The following is a 27,634-nucleotide window of genomic DNA, read 5'->3' as shown; positions in this document are numbered from 1 at the left end:
GGCAGAAATATTTCAAATGTCATTAGAAACAGGGATGGTGCCAGAAGATTGGCGTATTACTCATGTGGTTCCATTGTTTAAAAAGGGTACTAAGAGTAAACCTAGCAATTATTGGCCTGTAAGTTTGAAATCAGTGGTGGGTAAATTAATGTAAAGTGTTCTTAGAGGTGGTATATATAATTATCTGGATAGACAGGGTCTGATTAGGAACAGTCAACATGGATTTGTGCATGGAAGATTCATGTTTGACAAATCTTATTGAATCTTTTGCAGTGGTTAATAGGAAAGTTGACGAGGGTAAAGCAGTGGATGTTGTCTATATGGACTTCCGTAAGGCCTTTGACAGGGTTCCACACAGAAGGTTAGTTAGGAAGGTTCAATCATTAGGTATTAATATTGAAGCAGTAAGATAGATTCAACAGTGGCTGGATGGGAGATGCCAGAGAGTAGTGGTGGATAACTGTTTGTCAGGTTGGAGGCCAGTGACTAGCAGTGTGCTTCAGGGATCTGTACTGGGTCCAATGTTGTTTGTCATATACATTAATGATTTGGATGGAGGGGTGCTAAATTGGATTAGTAAGTATGCAGGTGATACTAAGATAGGTAGCATTGTGGATAATGAAGTAGGTTTTCAAAGCTTTAGAGATTTAGGCCAGTAGAAGAGTGGGCTGAAAGATGGCAGATGGAATTTAATGCTGATAAGTGTGAGGTGCTACATTTTGGTAGGACTAATCAAAATAAGACATACATGGGGAATGGTAGGGCATTGAGGAATGCAGTAGAACAGAGTGATCTACGAATAATAGTGCATAGTTCCCTCAAGGTGGAATCTCATGTGGATAGGGTGGTGAATAAAGTTTTTTGAATGTTGGCCTTTATAAATCAGAGCATTGAGTATAGGAGTTGGGATGTAATGTTAAAATTGGACAATGCATTGGTGAGGCCAAATGTGGAGTATTGTGTACAGTTCTGGTCACTGAATTATAGGAATGATGTCAACAAAATAGAGAGAGTACAGAGAAGATTTACTAGAATGTTACCTGGGTTTCAGCACCTAAGTTACAGAGAGAGATTGAACAAGTTAGGTCTTTATTCTTTGGAGCGTAGAAGGTTGAGGGGGGACTTGATAGAGGTATTTAAAATTATGGGAGGGAAAGATAGAGTTGACGTGGATAGGCTTTTTTCCATTGAAAGTAGGGGAAATTCATACAAGAGGACATGAGATGAGAGTTAGGGGGCAAAAGTTTAGGGGTAACACAAGGGGGAACTTCTTTACTCAGAGAGTGGTAGCTGTGTGGAATGAGCTTCCAGTAGAAGTGGTAGAGGCAGGTTCGATATTGTCATTAAAAAAAAATTGGATAAGTATGTGGACAGGAAAGGAATGGAGGGTTATGGGCTGAGTGCAGGTCAGTGGGACTAGGTGAGAGTAAGCATTCAGCACGGACTAGAAGGGCTGAGTTTCCATGCTTTAATTGTTATATGGTTATATGGATTGTTAGAAGCTGCAGCTGGATGCACTTTCTCAGTTGTATTTGTCAAGGACCCTGGAGGTGTCCCTGCCTTCCCACATAGCACAAGGAACATTCCACTCTCCTGCCTGACATCTCTACTGTCCTAGCTGAGCAGATATAAAAAAGGAAAAGAAAACCTAACCTAGAGCTTTTCTTTTCTTTGCTTTCTCTGACTGAAACCTTTCTTCCCTGAAGCATCAAAGAGCTAAAGCCGCAAGATTACCAACCCTGTCTGCTCAGATGATTGGCCGCAATGAAGACAGCTGCTGTACTTGCCACTGCTTTCCTTTAATTTAATTTTTCTAATCAATCTCAAATGCTCATTAAAGCTGTCATGACCTGCTGCTCCCTTTTTCTGTTTTTGCAGTGGGCATGAGCAAAATCACTTCCTCTCAAATTTCCGATGTTTGGATTGTTTGCTGGTCAAAGCTCTATTACGCTGCCGTGACCCACTGCTCCCTTTTTCTTCTCAGGCAGTAAACCTGAGTGATTCAACAGTGAAATACAACAACCAACAAGCCACATTAAACTGATATGTTTTAAAAACAGGAGGACCAGCATTGTGGGGATGTGAGTGGCTGAGACAACTACAACTTGATTGGAGATCCATCCGCCACTTGCATGCCATATTGCCTGCAATGAAACCAACTAGAAGTGAATTAAGAAAGGTACTGGATGATGTTACAACTGTGTCCATGCCAAGCACCATGAATCATTGCCCAACAGGAGACAAAAAGATATTAGTGCCAATCTCTATGCCTCTGGTTGGAAAGCATATTGGACCAAGGAAGGACCATGTTGCTCAGAGGAATCCTGAACGTGATGAAAGCAGTAGTCCGACTACAATAGTTTTTGTAGGCAACATATATTAGAAAGCTTCTGGTATGTTAATCAGGCATTTACTTACAAAACGTGGCTTGGTTTTAAGCTGAAAAAGAGTTCAAGGAGCTTCACGAGAGATGCAAGCATTCAGCTTTTGTGAGTATAAAGAACCAAAATCTTCTCTGTGTGCATTAAGTTAATTGCATGAATTTCAATGGGAGGCAAAAAGCTGCTAAGATAAATAAATGCTGAGGCCAACGCCCAGCTGGATGAATGGAAGGCCAAAAAGAAAGGAGTCAATGAAGATACGAAAACAGAGGATTTGTCAGATGATATTGTGCATGAGGAAACCAAGAGAAGAGATCAGATTATAAAGGGAGCATTAGAAGGATTAATAAGGGAATATAGTGAACTGAATGCACTTTCACAAGATCAAGATGCAGAAACCAGAAGAAAGAAATAGAAGAAGAAAGATGTCCAGAGCTGTCAGAACTACTTCCTGCAGTCTGAGTCAACTTTTACAGTCACCACAGAAGAGGCCCAAGAATCTGAGATTGCTTTCACAGCCACAAGTCTCACCGGAAAAGGAGAGTGATCTCTGTCAGGAAAGGCATTATCTCACAAGAATAAGAAATCCTCGATGGTGATTAAACCTTTAGGCCTGAGTAGGACAATTTAAAATTTGCTATGCTGTAGATGTCTCTAATTAGTAGTTGTATTATATAGTATACTGTGTATATTGTTGAGATGCATTCTCTATTGAGTTGGTGTTGACAGCTCAGCAGGGAGGAGTTGTGTTGTGTATTTAATATTTCAATAATATTTCAGTGATCTTACATTTATAAATTGTTTGATTAAGGATCCTTGTTCGAATAAATAGTTAATTACAGGTTATACGTAAAATCATGTTAATTGCATTTGTCGTCGTGCTCTACATGATAGGTGCATGCCTCGCTTAAAGTAAACACGAAGATAGCCTCATATTTCAGACTCCCGTGTCTTCCTTTAAATTAGTTTAATGCATTGAAGTTACAGAACATAACAATGGCAAATAGGCTGCTACTGGTGATGTGATGGGCAGTTTAGGCTACCTGTCGTAGGGTCTTCCAGTCCGCCACAGTGCAGTTTCCATACTACGCTGTGATGCACACGTTAGGATGCTCTCTACTGTGCATCAGTATTAATGTGCATAGTCTAGCTCTCTTCAGCCTTCTCAGAAGATAGAGCCATTGGTGAGATTTCTTGATTGTGTAGGATGTGTTCTGGGACCTTAAGAGTTTGTGTAAGATGTGCATTCCCAGGAGTTCGAAGCTGCTCACATTTTCCACAGTGCCGCCAGTGTAAAAAGGGGTGTGAATGCTACAAGTTCTCCTGAAGTCACTAACCATCTCCTTTGTCATTTTGACATTGAGGAAGGGGTTATTCACCTGGCATCAGGCTTCGAGCTCTTCCACTTACTCTCTGTAGGCTATCTCATTATTGTCGATGATGAGACCCACCGTTGTCGTGCCATCGATGCTTCAGTTTGAAATATTGACAGCTGCTTTCATCCCCTGGATGCTACATGACCTGTTTGAGATTCCCCAGTAGGTTGTTTCTTACCTGTTGTGGCAATTTACATTTTGTGCTGATGATTTTTTACAAGAACAAGAAAGAAAAAGATCCAGCATTCTGAAAGTCATTTGGAAATTCTGATCTCTGCCTGCACTTTCTCTCTAATACTATATTCTGCATCCTGTTTTTTTTTTCATTTTGTACTATCTCAATATACACTTAGTGGCCACTTTACTAGGTAGATTCTGACTGGAATCCATGTGGTCTACAAAACCTGTTCCTTCATCCACCCTGTGTTGTTAAGGGGAAAGATTTGCTGATCTCTGTACACTGGAAACTACCTTCCCTGGCCACACACTAACACTGCTAGGTGATAAATGTTGAGCAGTGTATGCATTCTTTCAGTCTTACCTGACAAATTAGAATGAGTGGCAGTTTGGCTGCAGGGTTTTGCTTGGAGCTGTGTGATTCAAAACCAAATGTACATTAGTATTTTTCTCTTGTCTTTCATAAATTATGAAAGGAGCTGAAACAGACCAGACATCATTCACATCGGAGTAAATCTTGATTCAAGCCCTCCCTGAAATTCAACTCTGATATAGCAATATATCACCACTCTTTCAACATCGCTGAGTTCAAATCCTGGAGCCCCTTTCCCAAATGCATAATTGGATTTCAATAATTTCAACACTCAGATTCAAGAAGGCAGCCCACTGCCAAATTCTCAGGGGATAGGTAGTAAATTGTGGTCTTTGCAATGATGCCCACATTCTGTATATACATCCCCCACACAAACTCAAAGACTTATAATTCTATACATAGTTGATGAAATTGTGTCCATTGTATAACATACTGAATTTTAACACATAATTGATCATTTCTTTACTATTGTCACATGTACTGAGATACAGTGAAAAGCTTTCTTTTGCATGCTATCCATACAGATCATTACAAACTAAAGTACATGGAGGCAGCACAAGGGAAAGATAATAACAGAATGCACAATACAGTCTCACTGTTATAGTTAAAGTATTAAACTGGTTGACCCAACTAACCTTGAACCAAAATGTTTAATGATAACATAGTCAAGTTGTGCCAGCTAGTTTATTGTCCCGTTCAGTCCCAAAGTCCCAGAATCCTTTAGTGTTCAAATCCAAATTGGGAATGATTGAAATCTTGGAATTGCACCCTCTCAATCTAATAATAATCAACAGATCTTTGAATGTTTATCCAATGGCTTAACACAAACACGCTAGTGAGATGATAACAGAAGGTGGTGAATGCGGGCTCACTTCTGACATTTAAGGAAAACTTGGACAGGTATATGGATGAGATGGGTTTGGAGGGATATGGCCCAGGTGCAGGTCAGTGGGACTAGGAAGAAAAATGGTTCAGCACAGCCAAGAAGGGCCAAAAAGCCTTTTTCTGTGCTGTAATGTTCTATGTTCTATGTAGGTAGAGCTTAAAATTTTCAATACTTCAGTTCAGTTTGAGTGTATAGGTTTTTTGTTATTACGTGATAAAAATGTGGAATGCATCAATTTTTAAAAAATAATACACAACTAAATCAAAATTGTAAATAATAGCAATTGCAGACTTTTGGCATGATTTCAATTGATTATTTCTTAGATCATAGAACAGTATTGCACAACATGGGCTTTTTGACCCACGATGTTGTGTTGACCAACATAAACCTACTCTGTAATCAATCTAACCCTCCCCTTATGCACAGCCCATAACATTTAATCTTCCATATGCCTAAGAGTCTCTTATACACCCCTTTTATATCAGACTCTACCACCATAACCTGCAGTGCATTGCATGTACCCATCACTCTGTGTAAAAAAAAAACCTAAATTGACATCTCCCCTAATCTTTCCTCCACTCACCTTAAAAGGATGTCCTCAGGTATTGTCCATTGCTGCCCTGGGAAAAAGGTGGTAGCTGCCCACTCTATCTATGTCTCCCATAATCTTATACACCTCCATCAAGTCATCTCTCATCCTTCACTTTAAAGAAAAAAGAAGCCTTAGCTTACTCAATTTTTCTTTGTAAGACACGTTCTCTAATCCAAGATAGCATCCTGATAAATCTCTTCTGCACCCTCTCTAAACCTTCCACATCCTTTCTATAATGAGGTAACAAGAGGTGAACAAAATACTTCAAGGAAGTGTTCAACTTTAACAAAGTTTCTGTAGCTTTGCAACAACCCATTGTCTTTGTTTTCCATTTTCCACTTACCTTTGCAATCCTCCATCCTTCATCATTTCCAACACTCCATTTGTGGAAGTTGCGGCATAACAGGGGTTAAGTAAAGTCTAGGCAAGATAGATTGCAGATAGAGTACAGGCAACCAAGGCAAAAAATGTCTTTAAAGAGCATAGTTTCCCTTTTTGCAGCAATGAACCAGAGACTTCTGACTTACAGAGACGAAATAAGGATTATTATCAAAGGATATAAGGGACACACTCAGCAACTAGTAGACAATTACTTTACTAACATCAAAATGCCATTGATTGTTAGCTTGTATTTTCTATTGACTTTTAACACTTGTATTATGAATGGTGAATGACCTTGCAAGTAAAGAGTTCAAGCATGCACAGTTTACTAGACCATCGATATCCGTAACTGCTAGTCAATTCTGTACAAAAATGGCATTTGTCTGTTGAGACTTCAGAATAGTGTGGTGACAGGAGCCATGCCATTCACCTTGTGCAGAAGTACATTGATTGAGAAATAAGTGTGAGTTTTCAGAGTCCTGTTCATTGGCAACAACACTGATTAGCAGCTCCCACAGATGAGCAATGTTGGTGATAAAAGCCACGTATGCAAAATAAACAAGAATGTAAATTGTGTATTGCTGCCACAGAGATTTATTATTGAAAACAAAAACATTTTTTTTGTTCCCCAGATAAGCCTTGCAAATTTTAATGGTTAAAAACTAAGCATTTAGACCCTAGGGACCAGATAAGTGAACAGGGAACATTAAGCAAATGTGAGATGTGGGAGGCATTCTCATTAGGCACAAGAAAATAGATCAAAGTTTTTTCCAAAATAACTAGGTGCTAGAATGTGTGGAGCAGCAAGAAGATTTAAAGGATCCAGGTGTAACACCTACTGGTATATGCTGGTATATGTCTAGGGGAAAAGGAGATCCAGCCACTCACCAACCCCACCTCCCGTACACGCAGGTGCTGTGAGAATCAAGTTTATGCTGCGCGTACCACACAATATCAGACTCACACCAGATACCGTTATGGAATACACTTTAAAGATTTTACTAAAACTAAAAGAGTACTAACAATATAGTATATATGAAGGAAAAGAAAATAAAGTAAAAGGTGCCAAACTTATCAAAGTTCAATCAGTTTTTTGCACATCGTTGGAGCTCAACCATCAAACCAATCGACCCCTCGTCACTTGCCTCTGACCTCCACGTCCTCGCACCTGGGACCACCCCGGTGGTCGACCGAGCAGTGCAGCGCACGTCCACCTTCCTCGGCGTCTCCTTCCCGCCTCCCCTGAAAAGACCGCGAAACCCCCAAGCTCCCAGCCCCACAAGACAAAATAACATTCCCCATTGGTTAAAAAATGAATACAATCCCCATATCAGCAAGTCCAAAGCTAAACAACTGCGAGAGAAAGCACTTATCAAACATAAAAGCATTCCTACTCTAGCAAACCAAAGAAGCCATTTTGATTAACATACACAATACATTGTACATTCTCCCCCCATCAGCAAATGTCATGCCCTCATGACATTACCAGAGTTCCCCAAGGCTTCTTGCAACACACAAAACCCAACCCAGGTGCAAAAAGCAGTGACATAACTACCCAGAGCAGTAGCAATCACACTCAGTTCTCCTGGCACCACATATGTCAACCGCTCTGGGGGTCTCCTACTCCTCTAAGACCTCCGTACCCCTTCCGCCTCACTGGGCTCCCTCTTCACCTGTGAACCCTCTGCCTCGGACATCCCAGGTCTATCTGTCAGATCCTCACTCCCTCCCTCACTAGGCTCCCCCCTCACCTGAGAACCCTCTGGCTCACGTTCAGGTTCCACCCTCTCTCCCGCCAACGCTGGCTGTCTCTCCATCTGACCATCAACACCTTCCCCCCTCTCACCCAACTCAGTAGGGGAAGGGCCAGGAGCCTCCTCTTCTGGTACTGAAACGCCAACAAATGGGAGCAGGGGCCACTCATCTGAGTTGTCATCTTCTGAATCGGTATCCATTCACAGGTTAAGGACCCGTCTCAGCTCTTCAGCAGCGGGCTCTTCCCTTGCTCCGCACCCTCGCAGAGTCCTTGTACTAGGCACAACCTCCCACTCTGGCTTCTTGTCCACCCACACCGCTTGACCCAGGGGCAGCAAGTGATTCCGATGGAGTACCTTGATAGGCCCATTCCCATCCTCAGGTTTCACCCGGTAAACTGGTAATTTTGGCATCTGGCCCTCTATTACGTAGGGGCTGGCCGCCCATTGATCTGCCAACTTGTGCTTACCAGGGAGTCCCAAATTCTGTAAAAGGACCCAGTCACCCGGCAATAATTGGGCAAACTTCACCTTTTGATCTTATCTCATCTTATTCCTCTGATTTTGTTTGGTAGCCGCCGCCTCGGACAATTTGTACGTCCTTTTCAACTCTTTCCTCATATCGGACACATACCTTAGATACGGCTTCCCAGGTAATTCATCAGCTTCAGCCCCAAAACACAAGTCAATGGGCAACCTCACTTCCCGCCCGAACATCAGATAATAAGGCGAGTACCCTGTAGCATCATTGCGAGTACAATTGTAACAGTGAACCAATTGTCCAATATGACGACTCCATCTACTTTTCTGCCTAATCTCCAGTGTCCCAAGCATATCCAACAGGGTCCAGTTAAACCTCTTAGGCTGAGGATCACCCTGTGGGTGATAAAGGGTAGTCCTGGATTTCTCAACCCCAAGCATAGTCAGTAACTCATGGATAAGGCGGCTCTCAAATTTCTCAAAGTCCCGCCCCTGATCACTATGGATTCGCCTGGGAAGGCCGTAATGAACAAAATACTTCTCCCATGACACCTTCGCCGCTGTCGTCACCTTCTGATCCTTGGTGGGAAATGCCTGAGCATAGCGAGTGTAATGATCCGTGATGACTAAGACATTTGCGGTGTTGCTGGTGTCAGGCTCAATCAACAGGAAATCCATACATACCAGGTCCAGAGGTCCCGCGCTCTGCAAGTGCGACAGTGGAGCCGCCGACGCTGGCAGGGTCTTCCTCCAGATGCAACGACTGCATCCCCTACAGTATTCTTCGACCTCCCCCCTCATCCGGGGCCAGTAGAACCGGTCTGAGTAATCCATAGGTCTTTTCCACCCCCAAGTGTCCGGAATCATCATGCAAGGCCTGGAGTACAGTCTGTCAATACTTCTCCGGCATAACCAGTTGCCAATGGCGGGGTTGGTCCTGAGGTGCCATGACCCGGTACAAGACTTAGTTCTTTAACTTTAACCGAGGCCACTCCTTCAATAACAGAGGCCCTTCTCTACCGCTCTCCACACAGTGCCAAGACCCGGGTTATTTTGCTGAGCAGCTGCCACTTCCCCCGGACTCAATTCCGGCAACTGTTTAGTCCGCAGTGCGGTCAGGTCACAGTAAGCTAGGGGTATGGCTTTGTCAAAAACCCTCAAATGGTCCATGGCTCGCTCCAGCCTCCCTCTTCCCTCGGCCTTCATGGTGATAGCAAACTGACACATCGGCTTCACTCCAGGGGCAGGGACACACTCCCACTCCTCGTCCTTCTCCTGTTTCCCCGGCTCCCGACGTGACAAAGCATCTGCATCGACATTCTTGCTTCCTGGGCGGTACCTCAAGCTGAAATCATATACCGACAAGGCCGCCAGCCACCGATGTCCTGTGGCATCCAGCTTAGCCGAAGTCAGAATATAAGTGAGAGGATTGTCATCCGTTCTCACCTCAAACTTGGCTCCATACAGGTAATCGCTTAACTTGTCCACCACCGCCCACTTCAGCGCCAGGAACTCCAACTTGTGCGTGGGATAGTTCCTCTCAGAGGGCGACAAGCTTCGGCTGACAAAGGCTACCGTTCTTAATGCTTTGCCATGCCCCTGGTACAGAACAGCCCCTAGACCCTCTCGGCTGGCATCCGTGTGCAGCACATAGGGCTTCTGGGGATCAGCAAAAGCCAGCACCGGGGCCTGGGTCAGCGCCCTTTTCAAAGATCGGAATGCCTCTTCACATCGATCATCCCGTCTTGAGCCAAAAGGTTCTGCCTGAAATGCCCCTCTTTCCCACAGTTAAAGCACACGCTGCCCACTGCCCCTCCTCTCCCAGGATGCCCCCGCTCCCAACCCACTGCACAGGCCGCCCCCGGGAGTGAGTACTTTCCCTGTTCTTCCCCTCCAGAGAGGGGTCCCTACTCCCCTGGGGGTTTTCAGTCCTCCACCCAGCCACCACTTCCTGTATTGCTGAGACTCGCTCCCGGTGGCCCGAACCCCTTTTCCACCCCAACGCTCTCTCTTCCTCCCGCACCTCTCTAATCAGTTGCCTGAATGATGGAGGGGGACCTTTCCTATAAGCCTGCCGGATAGTCCACGCCACCTTGTCCTCCTCCAGAGAGCCACTGAATATCTGACTCATCCTCACGCTAGCCACATTGGGCACCTTCACTACCCCCGGCGCCGCAACCCCGTAAGCATCCCCTCCATCCGAAATATGTACTCGGAGAGCTTTTCCCCTCTCCGTTGTTCCAGGCATTGAAACTCTGCTAAAAGCAGCCAGGGTTCCCCTGACAACCCAAACGCTCCCTCCAAAACTTCTATGCATTCCTCCACTGAAGCCGCAGGCTTTTCAGCTTTCAACTCGCGGACTGTTTTGGCTGCCGAACCCCTCAAACTTCCCACCAACCGCTGCCTCTTCTCCTCCGAGCCTGGCCACTCCTCTAACATCAAGGACGTATGCTCGATCCAGGTCTCATAGTCCACCTCCCCATCTGGGGTGGGCTTGGCTCCGGAGAACACCCCCAGTTTCAGCTGTGGCCTCTCGGCCACCCCCACCAGGGAGTTAAGTGCGGCTGCCAGCTCCGAGGCTTCCACCCTACCTGGGGGGCGGGGCCTAGTCACGCCTTCCCCCTCCGACCCCCCTTTACTAGTGACGGGCACTTCTAGCTCTAGTGTCCTCCAGTGTCCAGCTCTAGCTCCTCCTCCAGTGTCTTGTCATCCTTATCCTCGGAGAAGGTGTGGAGCCCCCACAGCCCCACCTCCCCCTGAACACTGACCTTCACTGCAGTTCCAACGTCATGACATCAGCACTCGTACGAACCAACACCCAACTAGACTCTACCTCTTTACGACACTGTCTAGCTACCAATTCTACCTGCCCAATACCATTTACCAAACTTAACCCCCGCATTTTATGCGTCTCCCAAAACTTGAAAATCCACTCTGCTCACTACACAGGCATACTGCACCGGTACATCTTCCAACTCGCACCAGTTAACAATCTTAACTCTGTCCATCTCCGCTCTGCTGCCTGCACGATTCCACAGACCCTGACAATCCAATCCCGGGATGAGCACCCCACAAATATAACACTTTCCCAACAGGCTGGTATATGTCTAGGGGAAAAGGAGATCCAGCCACTCACCAATCCCACCTCCCGTACACGCAGGTGCTGTGAGAATCAAGTTTATGCCGTGTGCGCACACACAATATCAAACTCACACCAGATACCGTTATGGAATACACTTTAAAGATTTTACTAAAACTAAAAGAGTACTATGCAATACAGTATATATGAAGGAAAAGAAAATAAAGTAAAAGACGCCAACTTATCAAAGTTCAGTCAGTTTAGTGCACATCGTTGGAGCTCAACCATTGAACCATTTGACCCCTCGTCACTTCCCTCCGACCTCCACGTCCTCGCACCTGGGACCACCCGGTGGTCGACTGAGCAGTGCAGCGCACGTCCACCTTCCTCGGCGTCTCCTTCCCGCCTCTCCTGAAAAGACCGCAAAACCCCCCAAGCTCCCAGCCCCACAAGACAAAATAACATTCCCCATTGGTTAACAAATGAATACAATCCCAATATCAGCAAGTCCAAAGCTAAACAACTGCAAGAGAAAACTCTTATCAAACATAAAAGCATTCCTACTCTAGCAAACCAAAGAAGCCATTTTGATTATCATACACAATACATTGTACACAGGTCTAACAGTCATTAAAGACTAGCAGACATTAACATGATGCAATTAAAGAGGCTAATGGACCCTCATTTCAATGTGATAAGAGTAAATGACTGCTATATAAATATCTAGTCTGAACCCATCTGGAACACTGCAGACTATTGAGATGAGACTGAAGAATAAAACATTGGACTGGAAGTGAGCTAATTCATTCAGGGAAGTTACTGGAAACTCAGAGATTTACTGCCTGTTCCTAATTGCATCAGGAAGCAGTTAGTTGTGATTTCAACACAGACCAAATCACCTAGGATGTGATAAAGGGTCTTCAATCTAAAATGTTCATAGTGTCCTGTTTCACAAATGCTGAGTGTTCTTGGCATTTTCTGCTTATTTTTGGATTTACAGCATCAGCATTTTTTTCAGACTTTTAAGAGTAACAGATAATTTTCTTTAAAATATGATTGTGGAGTATTTATAGCAATCAGATAATTTCATACTGCTGATATTTACAATTTCAATTCCAAATTCAACTGAACTGAAATATCCCATTTTCTGAGCTGAGATTTGAACTTAAGACTCTTGATCCATGCTGCAGAACTCCAGCTGCTATTCAATTGACATAGGCAATGTACCACTGGAACTCAAGATTACTGGGTTCACATTGTTCACTTTTGGGAGATTGGTTCCCTTTCTGAGGCTTTTATTGCTGAGTATAGTGATTGAGGGTGATCTGATAGAGGTTTCCTGGGTGAATTGGGTGGAACTACTGTCTGCTGTTAAAAGAAGGTTGGATAAATATCTAAAAGGGAAGAGTTTTCAGGGCAATGTGGGAAAGGGTGGAGGACATAGACTGGCAGGGTTTTCTCTTAAGTGGAAACTGCATGAAGTTGAAAAACTAAAAGGATTCCTTCCACACATGATTATATAAATTCCTCCAGCCCACAATAAGGGGACATAATGCATATGGAACTCAGCTATCAGAAGACATCCTTTTATTCAATGGAGATGAAAAACTGGGTGTCATTTGAAAAGCAAGTCCCTGATGTAAGTTCAGTTCAATTCCTCAGGCATGTGACATCAGGTATCAGCACTGAAACAAGAACTTCAACTCAAATGGTCCATACTGACTAAGATTCTCTTCTATATTAGTCCCTTTAACCAGCATTAGGTCCACATCCTTCTAAAACTTTCCTATCCCTGTACCTATCCATCTAGCTTTTAAGTGTTGTTAATGTACCTGCCTGTACCACTTCCTCTGGCAGCTCATTCCATTTCTTTAACATCTTCTGGGTAAAGATATTTTGACAAACCACACAAAATGCTGGAGCAGTTTGGCAGGCTGGGCAGCATCTATGGAAAAGAGCAAATAGTCGATGTTTCGGGCCAAGACCCTTCATCAGGATTGTTTGCCCAAAATGCCAACTCTTTGCTTTTTTCCATAGATGCTCTCTGACCTACTGAGTTGCTCCAGCATTTTGTGTGTGTTGCTTGCATTTTCAACGTCTTCAGATTTTCTCTTGTTGGTGAATAATATTTTGACTCTCATTTTTCTAATAAATTTCTCCGCTCTCACCTTAAACCTATGCCCTCTAATTCTTGATTCCCCAACCCTGGGGAAAAGAATGTGTACATTCAGCCTATCTATGCTCCTCATAATTGTATACACCGCTATAAGAGTACTTCACACTCTCCTTCCTGCACTCAGATGAAGAAGTCCCAACATGCTCATCTTCTGTCCATAACCCAAAATTTCTAGTCCAGGCATCACCCATATGAAAACACTAACCATGATGTCTTACAGCACCGGTGATTGGAAGATTGGGGTTTAATGCCCATTGCTGTCAGTGTATACATTCTCCCCGTGTGGGTTTCCCCTGGGTGCTCCTGTTTCCTCCCAAATTCCAGATGTTATACTGGTTGGGGTTAGTAAGGTTAGTGTATATTAGTCAGTGATGCAAATGACTTATTTCACTGGATATTTCAATATTTTGATGCACATGTGATAAAACTAATCAGAATCAGATTTATTATCTCTGACATATGTAATGAATGTTGCAAGGGGCGACTGAGGAGAATCCAAGTTCAGGACACCGGCACATTGACTGGGTTGGGGACGCTGGCATAGACGTGAACGTAGAACAGCAAATCGGAGGAATCTTGACAAGGAGACGGGATTTACAGGGACTATCTTGAAACTAGAGCTGACTTAGAACTAATGGTTCTAATCAGACAATGGAACGAAGTATCACACAAGAATAGACCAACAAACTGGCAGCCTGTCATAGTGACACCATCGTACTTATTTCACAGTCTCTGATGAAAACCAGTTGTACTATAATTAAGTAAACTAGCAGCAATTGGAAATCTAATGACTGAAATTAGGGCATAATCAGGGAGAAAGAAGCATTAAAGGGGAACAGCCAAACAGAACCATGACAATGAAATTTATTGTTTTAGGGTAGCAGTACAGCACAATACTTAAAATATAATATCAGAATCAGAATCAGGTTTATTATCACTGGCAAGTAACGTGAAATTTGTTAACTTAATAGCAGCAGTTCAATGCAATACATAATATAGAAGAGAAAAAAATAAAAATAATAATAAATAAGTAAATCAATTACAGTATACATATATTGAATAGATTAAAAAATGTGCAAAAAATCAGAAATACTGTATATTAAAAAAAGCAAGGTAGTGTCCAAGGGTTCAATGTTCATTTAGGAATTGGATGGCAGAGGGGAAGAAGCTGTTCCTGAATCACTGAGTGTGTGTCTTCAGGCTTCTGCACTTCCTACCTGATGGTAACAGTGAGAAAAGGGCATGCCCTGGATGCTGAAGGTCCTTAATAATGGATGCTGCCTTTCTGAAACATCTCCCTGAAGATGTCCTGGGTAGTTTGTAGACTAGTACCCAAGATGGAGCGGACTAGATTTACAACCCTCTGCAGCTTCTTTCAGTCCTTTGCAGCAGCCCCCCATACCAGACAGTGATACAGTCTGTCAGAATGCTCACTACAGTACATCTATAGAGGTTTTTGTGTATTTGTTGACATGCCAAATCTCTTCAAATTCCTAATGAATTATGACCGCTGTCTTGCCTTCTTTATAGCTACATCGATATGTTGGGACCAGGTTAGAGATCTTGACACCCAGGAACTTGAAACTGCTCACTCTCTCCACTTCTGATCAGTCTATGAGGATTGGTATGTGTTCCTTCATCTTACCCTTCCTGAAGTCCACAATCAGCTCTTTCGTCTTTCTGATGTTGAGTGTCAGTTTGCTGCTGCGGTACCACTTCACTAGTTGGCATATCTCACTCCTGTTCCCCCTCTCATCACCACCTGAGATTCTACCAACAATAGTATTATCATCAGCAAATTTACAAATGATATTTGAGCTATGCCTAGCAAACACAGTCATGTGTGTATAGAAAGTAGAGAAGTGGGCTAAGCACACGCCCCGAGGTGTGTCAGTGTTGATTGTCAGCAAGAAGGGTATGTTATCACCAATCCGCACAAATTGTCTTCCAGTTAGGAAGTCGAGGATTCAATTGCAGAGGGAGGTACAGAGGCCCAGGTTCTACAACTTCTCAATCAGGATGGTGAGAATGGTGGTATTAAATGCTGAGCTATAGTCGATGAACAGTATCCTGATATAGGTGTTTGTGTTGTCCAGGTGGTCTAAAACCTTATGGAGAGCCATTGAGATTGAGTCTGCTGTTGACCTATTGAGGGGATAGGCAAGTTGCAATGGGTCCAGGTCCTTGCTGAGGCAGGAATTCAGTCTAGTCATGACCAACCTCTCAAACCATTTCATCACTGTAGATATGTATTTGGAAGCATTATAAAACGTTTTCAAATTACAAATCATTTCCAAAGCACAAAACACAAAAGCATAAAGCATTTCTGAAACATAGGGGCAAAAGATTCCTGAACACAAAAGATTTCCAAAGCATAGTTACAATTCCTATACACTCAAAAGACATACTAAGATGCAGTTGAACATGTCATCCGTTGCAAAAAAAATGGAAGCTGGAGGAATAGATTCAATGGATTTTTTTCAGGCTTCTTCTTTATATTCTTTACTTCATTCCTAATAAGCTTGACCTTCTCTTTACATTTATACCCTTTTCATCCACTTGTATGACTTCACAAGCATAGGATACTTCCTCTTTTAACACAAATGATTTAAAAGCATTTTTTAGAGACATAGATCTGAGCTTACTGTAGATTAAGCATAGCTTAATTTTTCACAATTCAAAGTTAATGCTGTAAAGCTAACTTCTCTTGAGTACATAAAACTCTCAATAACAAACACATTAGTTATTGATATGCTAAATTATATTATCCATCAGTTCTCAAGCTTCGTTGAAATGAGCAATTCAAGAGTCAGCTTGTCTGTTTGAAACAGCCAAAATTAAACAATCCATTGTCTTCCCTCTATGTTGAGCAGTAATAAAGCAGGTGCAGTGACTAGCATCTGCTTCTACACAGAGTGTCTGCAAAATAGAGAGCTTGTTTGCAAAGTTGTACTTTCAAGTTCAAGCTGATTACTGCTTTCCATTTACATTTTAAGAACTGAAGACTGACTTCCATTTATGAACATAAGTTAAACAAACTGTTAGTTGGAAGTTTACTTACAAGTATTTGTAATCATTCAAGTGGCAGCTAAGTTTAGAAAGCAAGGTTAGCAGAAAACCAAGAGCTAAATATCTATTGCAGTGCAGGTGTACCTAATAAAGTAGCCACTGTGTGTGTGTGTGTGTGTGTATGTGTGTGTATGTGTGTGTGTACTTTCTTGTGTTGTTTTGCAGAGTTAATCCAATTGGGGCCTGTGTTTTTCTGGTAGCAATCCAGGTTAGTGAATGCGATAATGAAACTACATTCAATATCTGCCTCAAAGAGGCATGGGTCAGCATTACTGCTGAATATGGGTTATAGCTTATAGCATTGCCCTTCTGCACTTATTTCTTTACAAGCTGTAAGTGCGGCACAGCAACGCATCTTCTATGAGGACCACAGAATCAAGTTTTGTTATCAATGACTTAAAAGATGTAAAATTTGTGGCTTTGTGGCAGGAGTGCGCTGCAAAGACATAAAAAATAAATTGATAGTGCAAACAATAAGGAATAAAGAGGCAGCATTATTGGGTTCATGAACCATTCAGAAATCAGATTGTAGAGGGGCAAAAGCTGTTCCTGAATCATTGAGTGTTGGTCTTCAGGCTCCTGTACTTCCTCCCACATGGTGTTTATGAGAAGTGGGCCTGTCTTAGATGGTGAGGGACCTTAATGATTGATGCCATTTTCTAAAGGTATTGCTCTTTGATAATGGTCTGAATAATACTATCTCACTAATTCTTTCTGTTACATTAGCTATTTATAAAAAAAAATAATGAGATATTATTAATGGGTTCATGGAATGCTCAGAAATCTGATGGCAGGTGCAAACAAGCTATTCCTAAAGTACTAAGAAAAGGTTTTCAACATCCCGACCTCTCTCTGATGGTAGTAACAAGAGGAGGCATGTCCCTGATGGGGAGGGTCTTAGTGATGATTGCTGCCTTTTGATGTGCTGCCTTCTCGAGGCATCATCTCTTGAAGATGTCCTTGATGATGAGGAGGGATGGAGCTGGTTGAGTCTCCAACCATCTGCAGCCTCTTGTGACCCTATGCTTTGGAAGCTCCACATCAGGTTGAGATGCAACCAGTCAGAATGCTTCAGCCACCCTACTTCTGTAGAAATTGGCACGAGTCTTTGCTAACACACCAAGTTTCCTCAGACTCCTTATAGAGTAGAGCCGCTGTAAAGTCTATACGGTAGAACCTTGAAACAAACAAGAAGGGAGGACTGAATCAACTGTTATCTATAAAAGTAGCACAAGAAATAAACATTTCAGATTAAAACTACAGTAATAGGGAGAAATGTCCTTACTCAAGCAGGGAAGCACTTGTGCAATTGTTGGTGAGACCACACCAGAAGAACTGCATACAGGTTTGTACTCTATTTCTAAACAAAGGTACTCTTGCACTTGCGGGATGGCAGCGAATGTTTACCAGCTTCATTCTTGGATGAAAGGGTTATTTTAAAATGAAATATCAGATAGATTTGTTCTTACTGTGAAGTTTAAAGTATGGAAGTGTCTGTATACAAACATATACTTTAAGAAGGATTGATAGAGTAGAGGTCAAGGAGACCTATATCCTTGTTGGGGACTGTACAACAGAGATGTAGTTTTAGAAGGTGGAAGTCACTTATTTGGTAAGAAAGTGAAGAGGAATTCCTTCCGCAGTACTGCTGAAGGGTTTTGGCCTGAAACGTTGACTGTACTCTTTTCCATAGATGCTGCTTGACCTGCTGAGTTCCTCCAGCATTTTGTGTGTGTTGCAGGAATTTCTTCTCTCTCAAGGTGATGAATCTTTGGAATTTCTACTGCAGAGAGCAATGTTGGTGGATCATTGAATTAAGTTCAAGTTTAACTTCAGCTTTAATTGTCATTCAACCATGTAGATGCATACAGTTAAATGAAGCAGCATTTCTCAGGCAAACGACAGTACAGTACATTCACTTACAGACAGCACACAGTACATATAATTACAATGCAATAACCCATACAGACACAAAGTAATATTGGAATAAGTCCCTGACCTGCTTGGCCTGTAGATTAACAGTGCATGGAATGTTGTCCTGGAGCCACATTTCTGCAATGACAAGAACATAGCAGTTCCTGATCTCTCAATGAGTCACTCCAGCCAATGAAGCCAATCCAGCTGTTCTTCCAGGGAATATGTACCATATGGAGAAAGGTTTTGTACACTTGAGGGATTGAGCAGGGTCAAGAACTTGAGGCACAGAATCCATCATGATCTCACTGGAGAGGAGGATAGACCCAAGGGACTGTGTGGTTTGTTCCTGCTACTGTTGTATATTCTCAGTCAAATACAGCATGATGGCTGTAATTTTATTGGAATTGCTGACATTTTACAAATTTGTTAACAACTGGAAAATGCATCCCTTGATCAATAAAGGTAATTTCCTCTTTAAGTTATAAATTGGCAATTGCCATAATTCAGAAACACATGAGATTCTGCAGATGCTTGAAATATTGAGTAGCACACACTCAATATTCTGCTGGAGGAAATCAACAAGTCAGGCAGTATCAATGGAGGGAAATGAACAGTCATCACTACAAGCCAAGAGCTTTCATCTAGGCTAGAAAGGAAAGGGGATAGTAACCAGAATAAGAAGGTGGAGGGAAGGAAAAAGAATATAAGCTGGCAGGTGATCAGTGAGACCAGGTGAGGGGGGAGGTGGAATGAAGTGAGATGTTGGAGGTTAGAGGTGGAAGAGGTAAATGGTTGAAGAAGAAGCAATATCATAGGAGAGGACAGTGGACCAAGGAAGAAAGGGAAGAAGGAGGGGAGATAATAGGCAGGCAGGCAGGTGAGAAGGAGGTGGAAAGCTTCTTACTTAATCTTCTTCCTCCCCCCCCCCCCACTCATCCTCCTTCCCCATCACCTGGACTCACCTATCACCAGCTTGTGCTCCTTACTCTCTCCCCAACTTATACTGGCCTCTGCCCTTTTCCTTTCCATTTCTGATGAAGGGGCTTAACCCAAAAATGTCAACCCAAAATATTCCCCTCCATGCTGACTGAAATGCTGAGTTCCTTTAACATTTTGTGTTAGCTCAAAAAAGCTATATTTCCTTGTTTTTTTCTCACTTTCTCTCTCACCTTCTCTCTTCCTCTCCCCTCTCCCCTCTACCCATTCCCCTTCCTCCCTCTTTCCCACTCTCCCCTTTCCCTTTGCCCCCTATTCCCCACTCCCTCTCTCCCCCTCTGCCTCTGCACAGGACACTGCAAAATTCTGTGCCCAGCAGCTGCGCTCCCCAGGATCACAAGGAACTGCAGCGAGTTGTGAGCACAGATTAATCTATCATCTATATGAATCTCCTCTTCTTTAACTCCTTCTACACTTCCCACTATCTCGGGAAAGCAGCCAATAAAATCAAAAACTTCTCCCACCTCAGACATTCTCTGGTCTCCCCCCTTCCATCGGGCAGAAGATTCAAAACTCTGAAAGCATCTGCCACTATGTTGAAGGATGACTTCTATCCCACTGTTATCAGACTCTTAAATGGACTTCTCATAATCGAAAAGGTGAATTCTTGATCTCCCAGTCTACCTTATGATAGCCCCCGCACTTTATTTGTCTACTTTCTCTGTTGTAGCTACACTATGTTCTGTGTTCTGTTTTAAGTGTGCTGTGTTTGGATCTTGTGCTTTTCTCTGCATCTCATTACATGTTACAATAATGAACCAATGCCAATACCATTGTTCTGTTCTCTTGCAGCGGCTAATCCTTTGCCAACTGATGGAATGAGCATCAAGCTGATGAAGAGAGAGTGCCTTTGATTTGCTGCTTCTTACTCCTGAGTCTACCTCGTCTGTGATCTTAGCAAGCTTCATTTGTATGAAAGGAAAGGCGAGGGAATTTTTTTTTGGGGGGGATGAGCATCACAGGAAAGAAAAGATGCCCGCAAGAATGCTGCTTGTAAGATTCAAAGGGAAATTGAGAAACGTGTCTATTCATCTACTTTTAAGCCGTCTCCACTCTCGTGATTTTCCAGATAAACATTCTGTCACAAGTCTCCCTCGGCTTCCAAAGAATTTAAACAGGGAAAAGATATAAAAATACTCTGCTAAGACAGACCCCGAGTAGAATATAACATTACAGCCTGCTCAACCAAACACTATCTCAGTAGATAGAAATTTGGTCAACTGGATAACCATCTTCAGGTGGACTGTTGGTGGGGGTAAGGACAGTGGAGCCAGGTTTAGTGGAGGAAGGATTTGCTTTGGGTTTTTCCCTTACTGATGGCAGGACACTATTAACTCCCTGAATTTGACAACGATATTGACTACGTTGTAAGTGATTGGCTGGGAGATCTGTGAGGCTCATTTGGTGACTCTGTCCTAATATTGAATGGAGGAACAAGGCACAAAACAGATGAAGCACGAAGTTGGAAGAAAATAGTTGCAGAGCTACAGGACAATCGTGTGATTCCTCTGGCTCTGGATTACAAAATATTTTGTATGTTTTTTTGCGTGAAATGCTTGTCTGAAATATCCATATTTTTATATTCACTGTCCTGAAGTTACGACACACTTAAGGAAGGTTATGTATTGGGAATGGCCAGATTAGCGATCAAGATACATCGCTGTTTCCGCAGAAAGCCTTTGCGTTTCTTCACCTTTATCATGGTTTACCTCATGGCTGGAAGTCTGGTGTTCCTGCACTCGGGCTTTGTGGAGGACAGCACCATTACTGGGAGGGCCTCACCACATGGAGAGGGGACAGCTCACACAGCCCTGGGTGCCCCTCGTGGCCTGCAACAGTTCTCCTTCCTGCCCTTTGGAAGGTCACACAAGGAGGCACCAGAAAAGAAGCAGTGGCCAGAGGAGCTCCCAGCCCTGCCCAGGAGATACGGACCTCCGTGGTTGAAACCAGTTTCGCAAGATGCTCTGGACAAGCCGAGGTCTGGGGAGCACATCGGCAGCTGGAGTCGGGCGCTAAAGGGGAAAATGTCAAGGGACCAGGAGGAGAACCGAGGTGGGTGAGATCCTTCATCAGGAATAGTTGCTCTTGCACCTCTCCTTTCCTTCATAGGAGTAGAATGTGTGGAGGGTGATAGCAAACCAATCTCATCTTCTCACAAACTTGCTGAGGAATTGAAACACAATGCCAGAGGAACTCAGCAGGTCAAGCAATGTCTGCAGAGAGAACTGGAGGATCAATGAAAGAGTAGAGGGAATATGGCCGGTATAAAGAGAAAGGACTGGAGCAGGAACAAGCAGGCAATAGGTGGCTCCAGATTTGGATGGGCTGACAGGCTGGTGGAGGAATTAGAATCAGGTTTAATATCACTGGCATATGTCATGAAATTTGTTGTTTTATAGCAGCAGTATATTGCAATACATAAAAATAAAAACAAGCTATAAATTACACTAAGAAATATATATATAAAATTTTTAAAAATTAATAGAGTGGGAATAGTGACAGAGGTTGAAAGATGTTATTTGGAAGTGATAAGATGCTGTGGATGTTGGAATCTGATAGGAGAGGAAGATGGAGAATGTACGGTAATAAAGAAAATGGCACTTTGTTCCATGATCCACCTGCTTCTCCAATCAGATTCCCACCATCTGCAGCCCTTTGCTGCCTCCACCCATCAACTCTCAACCTCTGTCACTATTCCCACTCTCCCCTGCTCTGTCTGCCTCACCTGGATCTACCTATCACCTGCCAACTTTTGCTCCAGTCCTTCCCCTCATCTCCGTATACCAGCAATCTGCCCTCTACTCTTTCAGTCCAGATGTAGGATTTTCACCCAAGATGTCGACTGTCCATTTTTCTCCATAGAATATGCCTGACCTGCTGTGTCCTTCCAGATTTTAGTGTGTTACATTAATTAGAGTCCACTTATGTTTCCATTGCAGCTCCCAGCCCTCCACATCGAACCAATCACAATAATCTTCATCGTGGTTGTGTATACCTTCCCTTTTGAATATGTCTTTTAATTCCTCTCTGCCTTTGTACATGGTAGCAAACTCCAGATCCTTTTAAAACTTTTGTTCAACTATTGTCTGCCTACCAAAACTGGATTATTAGTGCAACATAACCCCAGGGTGCGTACTTTTCTGTCTGTACACTGAATTTGGTTTGTGACTCAGCTGTATTGTTTTGGACCTCTCTTGCATTCATGTGGATCCATTTTGATCTCTGAGCTGAATTATTAATGGCCATAATATCACTGTTACAGTTTATGGTAATCCTGCATTAAATTACTTGCTTGTGATGACTCATTTTAATGAATTTATATTGCATTACATGAGTGACCTAATAATACTCTAATGGATACAAAACAGGTCACCAGAAATAACAATCCCACTGATCCATCTGCCCATTAAATTCTCAATCATTTCTCCTCCCAGCTGAAATGCAATGCATTCTGTTTTGAATCTATGTGTACAATCTTTTGAAGTGACTTTATTTAGGAATTTATTTATTTTATTTAGAGGTACAGTATGTATCTCTGTTGTGTTCTTCCGGACCAATGAACTTTGAGAAATTTCACTTTGAAAAAATGGGATGTGATTCGATTAAATTTCCATCCAGAGCCTGTTGGATTGCATTTATGTTTTTATCAAGAGTATAGTTTGTGTATGTAAATGCACAACAAGGTAGTGCAGTGGTTATCATTCACCTGGGTTCAAATCCTGCCGCTGTTTGTATGGACTCCCTGTGACTGTGAGTTTCCTCCCACAGTCCAAAACCATACTGGTCGGTAGGTTAATGGGTCCTTGTGAATTGTCCTGTGATTAGGCTAGGGTTAAATTGGTGCTTGCTGACCACACAGGTCAGAGGGCCAAAAGGGCCTATTTTGCCCTGTATTTCAATAAATAAATAAATAACAAGGTTTGAAATTCTAAATTTATTGCACTTGCTTTTACTGGCTGTGTCTCTGGCCACTCTGATGGTGCTATGGTTTGGTTTGGGCTTTATCATCTCACAGATTCTTGATTGTTTGTCTTCTGCATTTTATTGTGACAAGAAAGATACAACCAAAAGGGACAAACGTTCTGCTGGAGCTAAATTGTTCCAGGGGAATAACAATAACACTATCAAATTAAAGTTCAATGTTGTTTTAAGTATAATTGCACAGGATATAAATGTAATGAAAATTCACTATTTGCAGCAGCAGCAACACAGTACATCATTTACAAGATGTCATTTCACCAGATCACAAAGTGTCTTTGACCCTAAACCTTGACTCATATTCCCTGCCCACAGATACTACCTGTCCAGCTGAGTGCTCCCAGTATTTTTATTTTTGATCTCCAGTATCTATAGTTTTTAAAAATATATTTCACTTCTTCCATTCCAACTTTTCCATCTGTTCATCATTCCTCCCCACCACCCTGCCACACCACCCACCCTCCTTCTTGGATATTATATAACCATATAACTATTACAGCACAGAAACAGGCCATCTCGGCCCTTCTAGTCCATGCCGAACATTTATCTCACCTAGTCCCACTGACCCGCACTCAGCCCATAACCCTCCATTCCTTTCCTGTCCATATACCTATCCAATTTTACTTTAAATGACAATATTGAACGTGCCTCTACCAGTTCTACTGGAAGCTCCTTCCACACAGCTACCACTCTCTGAGTAAAGAAATTCCCCCTCGTGTTACCCTTAAACTTTTGCCCCCTAACTCTCAACTCATGTCCTTTTGTTTGAGTCTCCCCTGCTCTCAATGGAAAAAGCCTATCCACGTCAACTCTATCTATCCCCTTCATAATTTTAAATATCTCTATCAAGTCCCCCCTCAACCTTCTACGCTCCAAAGAATAAAGACTTAACTTGTTCAACCTTTCCCTGTAATTCACGAGCTGAAACCTAGGTAACATTCTAGTAAATCTTCTCTGTACTCTCTCTATTTTGTTGACATCTTTCCTATAATTCAGTTACCAGAACTGTACACAATACTCCAAATTCAGCCTTACCAATGCCTTGTACAATTTTAACATTATATCCCAACTCCTATACTCAATGCTCTGATGTATAAAGGCCAACATACCAAAAGCTTTCTTCACCACCCTATCCACATGAGGTTCCACCTTCAGGCAACTATGCACCATTATTCCTAGATCACTCTGTTCTACTGCATTCCTCAATGCCCTACCATTTACCATGTATGTCCTATTTTGATTATTCGTACCAAAATGTAGCACCTCACACTTGTCAGCATTAAACTCCATCTGCCATTGTTCAGCCCACTCTTCTAACTGGCCTAAATCTCCCTGCAAGCTTTGAAAACCAACTTCATTATCCACAACGCCACCTACCTTAGTATCATCTGCATACTTACTAAACCAATTTACCACCCCATCATCCAAATCATTAATGTAAATGACAAACAACTTTGGACCCAGGACAGATCCCTGAGGCACACTACTAGTCACTGACCTCAAACCTGACAAACAGTTATCCACCACTACTCTCTGGCATCGCCCATCCAGCCACTGTTGAATCCATTTTTACTACTTCAATATTAATACCTAACAATTGAACCTTCCTAACTAACCTTCCGTGTGAAACTATCATGCATTTAATTTTTTCTCATTCATTTCTGATAAGCACCTGAGTTGTAACTGTTTTTCTTCCCACAGATACAGCTTGACCTGCTGAACTTTTCCCACAATTTCTGTTTTTACTTTTGATTTTCATTATCTGCAGTTATTTCGTTGAGACAAGTTGCTGAAGGAAAGTTGGCCACGCATTGATAGGCATCACATTGATCTGAAACCATTCTCTGCTTCACTGCAGTGACCTCACTGACTTGCTGCAGAAGCTAATTCTACTCTTATTCACTCAGTAATCTTTCCCAGATGTACAACACTATGCCAGCAAAATGCATCAAGAAGGTATGTGCCTGTGAAGATATTCTGGCAATTTTTAACAAAAATAATTCGTGGTAATTAGCATGCAAGAGAAATGCTGAGGGAGAACTTCAAAACATCTATGTCGTCAGTAGCTGACAGAAAAAAAAAGCTTTATTTAAAGAACAGAAATTGTTCTACCTATCAAAATCTTAATGTCATAAGACATAGGAACAGAATGAGGCCACTTGACTCATCCTGTCTGCTCCGGCATTCCATCATGGCTGATTTATTATCCCTCTCAACCCCACTCTCCGGCCCCCTTTATTCCAACACTTTACCTCCTGCCAGTCAGCCAATTTTCTGCCCATGCTAGTATCTTTCCTGTAATTCCAGGGGTCTTATCCTGTTAAGCAACCTCATGTGCAGCACCTGTCAAAAGACTTCTGAAATCCAAATAAACAACATCCACTGACTCTCCTTTTCTATCCTCTTTGTAATTTTCTTAAATACTTACAATAGATCTCCAAGTACCCCAAAACCTCATTCTTAATAATAGACTTCAACATCTTTCCAACCACTGAAGTCAGACTAACTGGCCTATAATTTATTTGGATTGACTTCATTACTTACATCCTTCACATACATGAAGAGTAAAAATCTTTATGTTACAACTCTGTCTAAATGTACAGTGTACAATTTATAGTAATTTGTAATAAATGGTATGTACAACAGGACAGTCAAAATAGCATAGAAATATTAGAGTGAATTAATCAGCCTGATGGCCTGGTGGAAGAAGCTGTTCCGAAGCCTGTTGGTCTTAGCTTTTATGCTGCAGTACCGTCTCCCAGATGGTAGCAGCTGAAACAGATTCTGGTTAGGGTGACTCAGGTCCCCAATGATACTTCAGACCCTTTTTACACACCTGCCTTTGTAAATGTCCAGAATAGTGGGAAGTTCACACCTACAGATGCGCTGGGCTATCTACACCACTCTCTGCAGAGTCCTGTGATTGAGGGAAGTACAGTCCCCATACCTGGCAGTGATACAGCCAGTCAAAATGCTCTCAGTTGTGCCCCTGTAGAAAGTTCTTAGGATTTGGGGACCCATACCAAACTTCTTCAACCTCCTGAGATGAAAGAGGCGCTGTTGTGCCTTTCTCACCACACAGATGGTGTGTACAGACCATGTGAGATCCTCAGTATGTTTATGCTGAGGAACTTAAAGCTGTTCAACCCTCTCAACCCCAGATCCATTGATATCAGTAAGGGTTAGCCTGTCTCCATTCCTCCTGTAGTCCACAACCAACTCCTTTGACACTGAGGGAGAGATTGTTTTCTGGACAGCACTGTGTAAGGGTGATGACTTCTTCTCTGTAGGCTGCCTTGTTACTATTTGAGATTAAGCCAATCAATGTATATAAGAACATAAGACATAGGAGCAGGAGCAGGCCATCCAGCCCATCAAGCCTGCCCCACCATTCAATAAGTTCATGGCTGATCTGTCCAGTAAACTCAGCTCCATCTACCTACCTTTTCCCCGTAACCCTTAATTCCCCTACTATATAAAGATCTATCTAACTGTATCTTAAATATATTTAGTGAAGAAGCCTCAACTGCTTCCCTGGGCAGAGAATTCCAAAGATTCACCACTCTCTGGAAAAACAGTTTCTCTTCATCTCAGTCCTAAATCTTCTCCCCTGAATCTTGAGGCAGTGTCCCCTAGTTCTAGTCTCCTCTAACAATGGAAACAACTTTCCTACTTCTATTTTAAAATTTTGGATGTTTCTAAAAGATCCCCTCTCATTCTTCTGAATTCCAGAGAGTATAGTCCTATGCAACTCAAACTTTCCTCATAGGTTAACCCCTTCATTTCTGGAATCATCCTGGTGAACCTCCTCTGCACTGTCTCCAAAGCTAATATATCCTTCCTCAAGTATGGAGACCAGAACTTCACACCGTACTCCAGGTGTGACCTAACCAGTACCCTGTATGGTTGCAGAATGACCTCCCTGCTCTTGAATTCAATTCCTCTAGCAATAAAGGCCAACATTCCGTTTGCCTTCTTAATAACCTGTTGTACCTGCAAGCCAACTTCTTGCAATTCAT

The 27,634-nt window shown here is 42.6% G+C and overlaps 1 protein-coding gene across 10 annotated transcripts in view; it reads left to right on the top strand.

The window, feature by feature from the left end:
- Nucleotides 1–27,634, top strand: part of LOC132404288 (sialate:O-sulfotransferase 2-like) — a 530,890-nt gene that overhangs the window by 242,966 nt on the left and 260,290 nt on the right. For 9 of the 10 annotated variants that reach the window (XR_009515484.1, XR_009515487.1, XR_009515486.1 and 6 more), the window contains exon 2: nt 20,430–21,689. Coding sequence is in view for 6 of the 10 variants with exons in the window: in XM_059988464.1 (XP_059844447.1) it covers nt 21,269–21,689 (421 nt within the window). In the remaining 4 variants the exon portion in view is untranslated. Of the gene's footprint in view, nt 1–15,211; nt 15,280–20,429; nt 21,690–27,634 lie in introns of those variants that run through there. The other variant, XM_059988461.1, reaches the window with a different exon arrangement.

Source organism: Hypanus sabinus, chromosome 13 (genome assembly GCF_030144855.1).
Source record: "Hypanus sabinus isolate sHypSab1 chromosome 13, sHypSab1.hap1, whole genome shotgun sequence".
In the NCBI taxonomy this organism is placed as follows: domain Eukaryota; kingdom Metazoa; phylum Chordata; class Chondrichthyes; order Myliobatiformes; family Dasyatidae; genus Hypanus; species Hypanus sabinus.
The sequence above is the reverse complement of the archived record's forward strand: the minus strand, read 5'-3'. Positions and strand labels throughout refer to the sequence as shown.